The following is a 9,592-nucleotide window of genomic DNA, read 5'->3' as shown; positions in this document are numbered from 1 at the left end:
TTTCGGGACCCCACTTTGGGTCCCGACCCCAACTTTGGGAAACACTGCTGTAGATAATTGATGATGGATAGATGGAATATCCCACAGAAAAATGCAAATCTGTTTTCAGTTCCTTTAAAAACATAATTTGAAACCTGCTTCAACATGACATGATCTATTTTTGTCTTCTAATACAACTATTTAGCATTCTTCTACTCTTAGCTTTTAGTTAATGTTTTGCATCATCTAGCTTTTGGTTACTGTTTCAAGGATTCAAGGATATTTATTTGTTATTCYGTAAAACTCAAACATCAGATGTTCATGAAAGGTAAGAAAACTGGTTGCACATGTCCTGAWGTTCAGTGTGAGCGATAAAGCGATACTGTTCTGCTTCTTTTCATTTTAAGCTTTTTTGCTCCTTTGATTTTTTTTTTATCTAATGTTTTCTCCACAGATTTTTTCATTTAGCTTCTGGTTTGTTACTTTGAACTTTTGACTGTTCTAATCTTTTTAGTTTTATCATTCTGCTCCATTTAGCTTAGCTCCTTTTAGGGTTTTGGCTACGTTTTGCTCTATTTAGCTCTTAGCCATAGCAAAATCTGATCATTTTAGCTTTTAGCATTTTGTTACTTTTACCTTTGAGCTTCGTTTTTGTTAATGTTAGTTTCTGATTTACATGTTTTAACTACTTTAACTTAGTTTTAATATCTTTTTTTAGCTAACTTTAACTCAGGCATTTAGCCTTAAGTCTTTATTGTGAAAATGCTTAACTTGAAATCTAAACCTCTTTACTCAGCCTCTTGATTGTAAAAACACTTCCCTTTCTTCTTTGATGGATTTRCATTTTAACAGAAACAGTTTGTAACTCTTTCTGGCAGGATACCAGGTTTTTTCTGGGAAAGTCTTCAGTCTATCAGTAACAGTTTGACCTTTGTCCCTGTGTTTTTGACACTCTCACAGATGATTAGATAAAACAAAAACAACAGCTTGTGACTGTTTGTGATCAGATACCTGACTTATTATTGCAGTGTTAATTACTAAAACCTCCCTGTTGCAGCACGTCAGGATGGTGTGAGGCCCCGCTGATRTCGCCTCGCGGGGTAAAGTCTGGTAGATTTTTCCCGCAGCTCTGCTGGAGTCACTCACATCCTGAAGGCTTTTACTGCGTGGCTGTAAAAATAAACTGATTAAAAGATAAAATTCTTCTCTGAATAATTTACATACAGTTGTCAATCACAACTCTCATTAAAGCTGTTTGCTTTTGTTCACAAACASCCCTTCATCTTTTTCATTTAATACCCCAGTGTTAAAACTGATCTGTTTTCTACAACCAAATACCGTTATGATGTTACCACCAAATACTGAGAGAGAGAGGACATGAACATGAAAATGTTTTAATGATGCGGTGTGTTTGCATTTTCTTTCAATCAACATTTTTATTGAACCAGCTTTATTATTTCCATTCATCCTGCACGATGAGGCACAATGAGCAGTGAATCAAGACTCAATTAACTTAATGTACAGTTTTTACAACTGCTTTGACAGTAGAATGAGAGGAACAAGTGAAGTAATCATGTAAAACCATATTTAATCTTGCAACAAGCTTAGCAAATTTTATTACAGGAGAAAAAACAGGTCTTACTCTGGTGACGTAAATCAAAAAGTTACAGTGAACTCTTTTCAACCTCTCCAAAGTCCAGCTTATATATTTGGTCTTTTCTGGAAGCCCCCCTCTGACACAGAGACAGATGGTTGTGAATAATCGTCAGGTGTAAAATGACACCCTCTAATGTGACCTGCACAGATCACCTGTACATCACACTCATGCAAACACACTCACTCCTGCTGCAAACTCCACTTTAACCTATAACATGTCCAAAACTGCTAACATGCACAAAGAAATGTTCTGGTAGTTGTGGAAGCCATCTTGATTTGTGTTGACTCCAAAAATGTAATCAGTTAAAGATGTACAACCAATGATYAATTATTTACGATAATACTGAGTTTTATTTTGACAGGAAAAGTTCAATGCATAAAAAGTCCACATTTCTGCTCAGACAAATGTCAAATAAACAGTTTATTTCTGTTTATTTTTCTAGTTTGTGAGCCAAACTGTAATCGGTACAATTTGGCTACTTTTTCCACATAAATGCATGAAACAAAAACAACTTCAGCTGTTTTCCACAGAAACAGTTATTAAAAAACTTATAAATATGAACTTATAGAACTAACATCCTTAAAGAAAACTGCAAAAGATTTGTTACAACCTAGCAAAAGGCTAGAAGCTAAAAGTAGCAAAAGAAGACACCAACAGAGCAGCTGCAGAAAAAGATTTCAAGGAAAACAAAGTTTTTGAAGGAATTGAAGAGATTTAATTCTGTTTTTATGTAAATTAAGTTAAATGTTTTATAAAATATAAAAGTTAGAAAAACTAAAAGTCATAACGTTCATGTCCTTGAGTTGAGCGTTTTATACATAATGAAGGGTAAAATAATATCAAGWGCTTAGATTACATGAACATGTAGAAAAAATTAAGAAATAATTTATGTTACTTAATATATACAATTTTTATTTCACCATAACATAATTTACACTAAATGTTTYACAGCCTCCTTTAAAGTGTCTCACTTCTGCCTCCTGCTGGTTGTTTTATGAACTTCTGAGGCTAAATAAGCACAACACACACAAGTTTTTAAAACTTTTTATTTATACCCTCTTCTCATGTGCTGTTGACAAAGACACACCTTGTTTACATGATGCTGAGCATCATCATCATCATCATCATCATCATCATCATCATCAGACACTGTTGGATTTCATTTGTGTTGTTAAAGTCATCAGAAACTGGGAGAAATGTTGCTGCTGTCAGTACAGCATCAATTCAGTGCATTTATTGCATCAAGAAGCAAAGATAGAAACAACAAAAGTGTTTACTCAGAGGGTACAGTTTGATAGTCTCAGCTTGTGTCTTATCAATATACTTTGTATTGCATCCAGAATTTAGGCAAGTGAAACACAATAACTAATAGTAATGATAAAAAAATTGTGCTTTATACGTAAAACGATTAATTTGGTTTTTGTAGGAATGTCCTGTAATAAAAACCAAACAACAGAGCAGCTGATATATTCAGGACTGAAGGTTTTTATCCAGAAACAGATCTTTGCTCTTTGTGCTTCATCAGGACCTCAGACCTGATCCTTCAGAGGGGACTGAGTGGAAGAGACTGGATGAGCAGTGCATCATTTCAAAAAGAAACAAAAATAATATACATGCTTTCTGAGCTGTTGCTTTTAGGATCGTSTCAGACTTCGCAGCCTTTCTGTGCAACTCTTCCTTAAATAATATTCATGTACAGTATTTACAGCTGGGAGCGGTGGTTTTGCATATGTAGGTCACGTTGATGAGTGATTACTCAGATGAGGATGATCCTAAAAAGCCCTTCTGATGCAAGAGGGGTTATCTGTCATGCATATATGGTTAGATTATTTACATGAGTAGCTTGAAATCTTTTGAAGGACGTGTCAGTGCCTACTGATGCATTCATTGTTGTGAGCACGGTTCAACATGCAAGGCAAATTAAACCACATGTGTCCAGCCTTTATAAGCTTTTACAGCCATACTTCTTTGAAACAATAATTAAATAAAAAAGTATAATTCTTTCTTTAAACTCATAACATTCAGTACTGTAAGGTTTTATTAAGCACATTAAAATGCCGTGGGGACACATTTGTTTTAAATAATCTCATGTTTTACTCACAACTGCCCAACTTATTCACCAAGACTCAAATAAGTAAAATATATAATTTTATTCACTATAAAACCAGATTAGTTTCTGATTTTCTATGATATAAATCTATTACTGGTGACCACTGACTTTTGAATGGAAAATAATCTTAATGTTCAGGTATTTCTGTGGGTGTTTTATTTTTGAATCTATTCAGGAGGAATGAAATGACTCTTCTGAGGATCAAGTCATCCTTTGTTGTTTTTGTTTTAAAGCTCATTTATGGACAAAAAGAAATGTCTCCATCAAGATCATAACCCAGAAGTAAAAATTTACTAAAAGTGAAAGTAAAAGTTTAAATTCTTGGAATAAAAAAATGCATTATTGTAAGGCAAAACAAACCTGATAGCKCAGACAGTTGTCAGTCAAACATCTTTTGATAGATTCTGTCTTTTATATACATTCTATATTTATTTTTAAAGCAAACTGATCATTTCAGATGCACCTGCTGATTGGATCAAACTCTTGTAGCTCAATAAAAATGAGCAACTTTTTTTTCTTAAACACCAATCATTTTTGTTCTTGCGCAAATAAATATCTACAAACATGTGGAACAGAGTTTGATTGATCTCTGCTTTAGTGTCACATCTTAAAACTCCTAAATGTAATAATTAAACTCCATCTGCCAGATGGACATTTTGAATTATTTTCTCTAAAACCACCACGTGAACGTGCATTTTATCAGTTTGTGTTTTAGAACTAAAGTGTAAAAATATAATGAGGTCATGTAGAAATATCACAAACTTGATTTTACAACAGTGCTTCATTATGTTAGAACTAAAAGTTATCTGTTTTTGGTTTTACGAGTTTTTAAAACACCCTTAACATTTGATGACTGAATCTGGAGGAAGCAGGTTTGATTAGGATCTGTTTCTGTGCAAATCAAACTTTGTCACAAAATTTTATTTCGAATTGTTACCAAGCAAAGAATCTAGCAAAAAATGTCTATGTGTTTTAGGCAGTAATTGATCAGCTGCTTTTTGAGGAAACAGTGAATCATAAATTAGCTTTAATTTAAAATAAAATGGGAATACAGTGCTTGATTTGTGTTGGACCCCTTCCTGAGCTCAGAATGTTTCATTTCCACTCCCAGCAGTGACTCAGGTGGATACAGACTGTTTGTGCTTCTCAYGAAATGGTTTTGAACGGCAGCCRTTGACAGAAATAAGCAATCAGTTAWACTGAGAAYATAAATAAGATGAATGATAGGTTTGTTCTGTTTGAGCAAAACGGTGAAAGGAAAAACCAATTCAAGATGTTTCAAACTGAAGCGGTGGATGTAAGTGGGAAAGAAACATGAAATAGTCATTTCATTGTGCTGCTTTTTTTTTCTTGTTTCACCAGAATGACTCTGACAGAAGTGATTGTACTTTTCATTTGGTTAAACATTTGGAACGGCAGTTCACTTACAGCTGCAGACATGGAAGACGTACAGAACTGATTTTCTGACCCTCTCTACGCCTCCTAGAAACCTCTGACAGCTTTGCCTCGCCTCGTCAGCCTCCCAGGTATGGACAGGTGTGTGTRCAGGGTTTGTTTGCAGTGAGGTGTGAATCAGCCTGTGTGTGTGTGTGTTTTGGACCTGCTGTGGTCTGAACACACTCAGGCTGGCTCATCACCGAGGGGAAGCAGGGGTCTGGGGGGTGTTTAAGGTTCAGGGTGGGGGGAGGGGTGGAGAGGAGGTGGTAAACAGTGTCTGCCTGGCTGGTTGCTGGAACCAGAGCGTGTGCAGCTGCAGAAAGCGGCCCTGAGTTATCACTTGGTGTTTAGAGCGGGCAGTTCTGTGCCCACCGGGGGGGCAGCAGGGAGCCAAAAGGCTCTTCTGTTTGCTGCAGCTTCATCTTCCTCCTCTTTGTGTATTTGCATCTTCTCCTTGCTCTCTCTCTCTTCCTCCTTAAGGATCCTGCTCCTGCTCTTTTCCTTTGCTTCATCTCTGGAGAWGGTGGTGGTGGGGGTCTGTTTTTGGAGAGATGAAGACTGCTGCTGCCCCCTGGTGGCTCCTTTTATCTCTGTGCTATAAACCTGGGCTGGTCTGCCTCCAGCTAACAGCACAGGCTGATCCTGCATGGAGGCAGGAGGGGCATCCTCAGAATAAAAAATACTGTATTAATACAAGAAAAAAAAATATAGAAAATATCACTTACCGACATCTGTGGCTGCGATCACTCTATSAGCTCTTGAGTCTCTGAAAACTGATATGGACCCAGAAGAGAAAGAGTTTTTTTTAAGAAAGGAGAGTTTAATTGTTAATAAAAAAAAAACACTAACCCTGTGTCTGTTTGTACCTGCTGGCTGGAGTTAGCTGAAGGTGGTGTGACCACGCTTTGGTCCTGTAGGGGGTTAATTGGGGCAGAACAAGGGAGATGTGTGGCTCGCCAGTATATTTCCAGGTATTCTGCAAGGTGGTCGCAAGCTTCTTCCAGTTGATTCTCGTCCAGGATCACATCAAACATTTCCTGATGAGCCAACACAGAGAGAAAACAACGTCTGTTAAAACACCTCTCTAATTCCGCTGCTTGTGACACACTGTTTCAGATGGAGCGTACRGGACGTACAGGAGGACACTGAGCCAGCTTGTCCCCGGCCATCATCTGGACATTAAGGTGTTTGCTCTGCGACTTTCCTCTGGATTTAATCAGCCTCTGAAGAACCTGGAACATGGAACAGATACCAAATTTTAGTATTGCTGCATTATGAGCTAACACTATTTTGTTTTATATTCAGATGAAAAAGTAGTCCTCCTTGAAGACATGCAGGTCACCTGAAGTTTTACATGCCTGAGTTGTCATGTAATAATTTAGAGTATGTGTTAATCAATTCTAAACGCCACACACACAAACATTAAGTTTGCCAGCTTTTCCTGGCAGCAGACAATATAAATCTAAAGTAAACAATAATAATCAAACTCTAAAGCAGAGGAGCCCAAAGTGGGGCCCGTGGGCCAAATTTGGCCCGCCAAGCCATTTGATTTGGCCCACCAACAGTTGCCAAAGTTACAAGGTCATACTACGTAGAAACACAGTGTWTCCTTTGGTCAAATGACTACATAAAAGGGCTGTAGTGAATAGTTTTCATTCATGGTGCTGATTTATTAGGATTAAACATGAAACATGAAATGACAAGAAATATTTAGATCATATTTAACCCCACGTGTAGATTTGCACACTTTATAAGGCCACAAAAACTCATTTTATCAATTTATGATATGTCTCTTAAGCCTTTGCTACTTGAGCGTATGGCAGACTTTCTCCAAGTGCACAGACTAAAACAAAAGAGGGCCATTGGACAGCTTAATCGTTAAAAATAAAGGACTTTACTTAAAAAAGTATTTGTATTTCATGTATTATATTACTGCATTTGGCCTGCAGCCATGGATAGATTTTCATTTTGGCTCCCTCGGAGAAAATGTTTGGGCACCCCTGCTCTAAAGTGCCTATGACATGGATTTTTTGGTAATAAATATGAATAATTTTTTTGGACAATAACATTAAAAACATATTGAAAAAAATCACGTCACTGAGGTCAACAGTTGTTGAGATATTTGCATGTGAAGTAACAGGAAAGGGAATGTCTGCATGGGAACAGAACTGGCTAACAACACATGAATCTGATGTTTCTTTAGATTGTTTTGAGTTTTTATCAGAAAGATGAAGAAGAGTCAGAGTTCAAATGTTTTTTCAATACATTAAGATCAGAGACTTCCTTTTTTTTTGGAGTTCCCCTTTGATGTCACTTCCTGTTCCRTTATGTGTCCAAATGGGTAAAATCTAGGGGTGCAACAATACATGCACGCATATCRAACCGTTCAATAAAGTGCTTTAGGTTCAATACACACTTGTATCAAACAATACAGATATTTTAACTTTATTTTATCAACTTGTCTTCTGAAGATGCTCTGTGTTAAAGGATCAGTGGATCTGTGTTCGACTACTCCACCTAGGCTGCATTGTCGAGCGCAGATCCTCTGAGAAACTTGCTGTTTCAGCAACATTTAATTTAAAAACTGTACTTTTGAGGTTAAACAAATGTTCATACTTAATTAAAATAAGTTACAAGATAAAAAGGGCATGGACATTTTTCTTTTTTGTATCGGAAAAAATATAGAACCGTGAGACTAAAGTATTGAACCGAACCGAATCGTGAATTTCCTGTATCGTTGCACCCCTAGTAAAATCATGTATATTATGCCAAGTTTCTTAATAAGGATGTTTTCTTTGACTGTTTTGTATTTGAAAGATGTGCATGTCACAGGCAATTTAAATGTCCAAGTTGTCTCAACAAATGAATTAAAATATATAAAATTAAACTGATGTCAAACTGGATCTTTAGATTATAAGCAAGTTAAATTACTCATAATCAAACCAGCTGATTAGTAGTTTCTTGTCTATAAACAAATCAAATGTTCATGTGCCTCAGTTTTGATTGTGTTTTTTCCTGAAGTTGCGGTGTTTTCATACTTTGGGGGAGGAGACTTTGACGTAGACAATGATGGGAGCCAGGGATGTTTTGAGCAGCTGTGCTGGGTGGTTGATGGTATCTGCATCCAGGACGACCAGCTGAAGGGACTTGGCCAACTCAAAGATCCTCTCAATCTCACTCTGGACCTCCGCTGAGAGAAGACCAAACAAAAACTTTAGTTTGGACCTCAAGACAGAGGAGGTACCTCATCTGAACACCACTTCAGTTAATGTGTTCTGCTCACCCAGACTGGAGCGAGTGTTGGATCTCTCCATTATGGCCTTTTTGTTCAGCACGGAGCGCTTGGCCAAGGATAGATCAGCAGTCACCCGTGTAATAGTGATCCTAAAGAAGAAGAGTCTCATCACATCAAAGCCACAGTTGTTTTCCATTTCAAAGGATGAGATGAACTCTCTCACGGCTAAAAATATCGTCTCATCAGGTTGCATGCTCCCATGAAATGTGATCGGCAGAAYGTTACAATCAGCTCAGACGCACGAGCTGCACACACTCACCTGCCGTCAAATCTGTGCTTCAGGAAGTCAAACAAAGCTTTCTGCATCATGTCTGTCACCTAAGAGGCAGAAACATGGGGCACAGTTAGGGAATACTTCTGATCAATCAGTAACAATTTGATCGAAAACAGAAACTCACAACAGCATCCAAAGTAGACACAGCTGTAAACACAGTGTTATAAAACATATTTAGTTCATGTAGCTTGTAGGCTGCATCTATTTCTGTTTGATTCATAAGTTTGTATGGAGAAAAATTAAAGAAAAGATTTGAAAACCTGATTGTGTGACTTCCTTTGAAGTTAATCCAATTTAAAATGGTCACTACAGCTAATCAAACTAATCAACCATAGCTAACATTAAAAACAACTATAATAAAGCCATTTTTTACAGATAAAGAGCTAAAATGGGTGTGGTAAAGGCTGAGAGTCATCCTCAACACATACAGCATTCATCACATTTCGTTCAGACCAACATGTTGACTCATTTCAAAACATAAAGATGATCTCAGTTTAAAACTCTGGAATGAAAGGGGCGATGTGCATTCCTTTGAGAAATGCTAAATAAATAATATGTTTAAGTTTCACTTCAGGGAAATCAGTCCAACATTTCACTGATCACATCAACTCTGTGGATAAATATATAAAGTTCACACGAGAAGATGTAAAAAAATGGCAGGTTGCCGTTCCTGGACTGTGATGTCTCRGTTTCTGATGGAGGATGGTTAGAAACTGACGTGTGTCGCAAACCCACCCATACAAACCAGCATTTGCGTTTTGATTCCCACCACCCACTGGAACACAAGTTAGGAGTGATCAGGACTCTGTACCACAGAGCAGACAGTGTCCCTACAAACCC

The 9,592-nt window shown here is 37.3% G+C and overlaps 1 protein-coding gene across 1 annotated transcript in view; it reads right to left on the bottom strand.

Annotated features, from left to right (window-relative positions):
* Positions 1-2,668: 2,668 nt before the first annotated feature.
* Positions 2,669-9,592, bottom strand: part of cacnb3b (calcium channel, voltage-dependent, beta 3b) — a 13,051-nt gene continuing 6,127 nt past the window's right edge. Inside the window, exons 8-14 of the mRNA XM_014015543.1 lie at positions 8,738-8,796; positions 8,467-8,567; positions 8,222-8,373; positions 6,320-6,415; positions 6,050-6,220; positions 5,909-5,956; positions 2,669-5,825 (exon numbers count right to left, since the gene is read on the bottom strand). Of these exons, the coding sequence (XP_013870997.1) occupies positions 5,927-5,956; positions 6,050-6,220; positions 6,320-6,415; positions 8,222-8,373; positions 8,467-8,567; positions 8,738-8,796 (609 nt within the window). The 3' untranslated portion in view covers positions 2,669-5,825; positions 5,909-5,926. The remainder of the gene's footprint in view (positions 5,826-5,908; positions 5,957-6,049; positions 6,221-6,319; positions 6,416-8,221; positions 8,374-8,466; positions 8,568-8,737; positions 8,797-9,592) is intronic.

This window comes from Austrofundulus limnaeus, unplaced genomic scaffold (genome assembly GCF_001266775.1).
Source record: "Austrofundulus limnaeus strain Quisiro unplaced genomic scaffold, Austrofundulus_limnaeus-1.0 Scaffold3, whole genome shotgun sequence".
In the NCBI taxonomy this organism is placed as follows: domain Eukaryota; kingdom Metazoa; phylum Chordata; class Actinopteri; order Cyprinodontiformes; family Rivulidae; genus Austrofundulus; species Austrofundulus limnaeus.
Note: the sequence above shows the minus strand (reverse complement) of the source record. Positions and strands in the feature narration are given on the sequence as shown.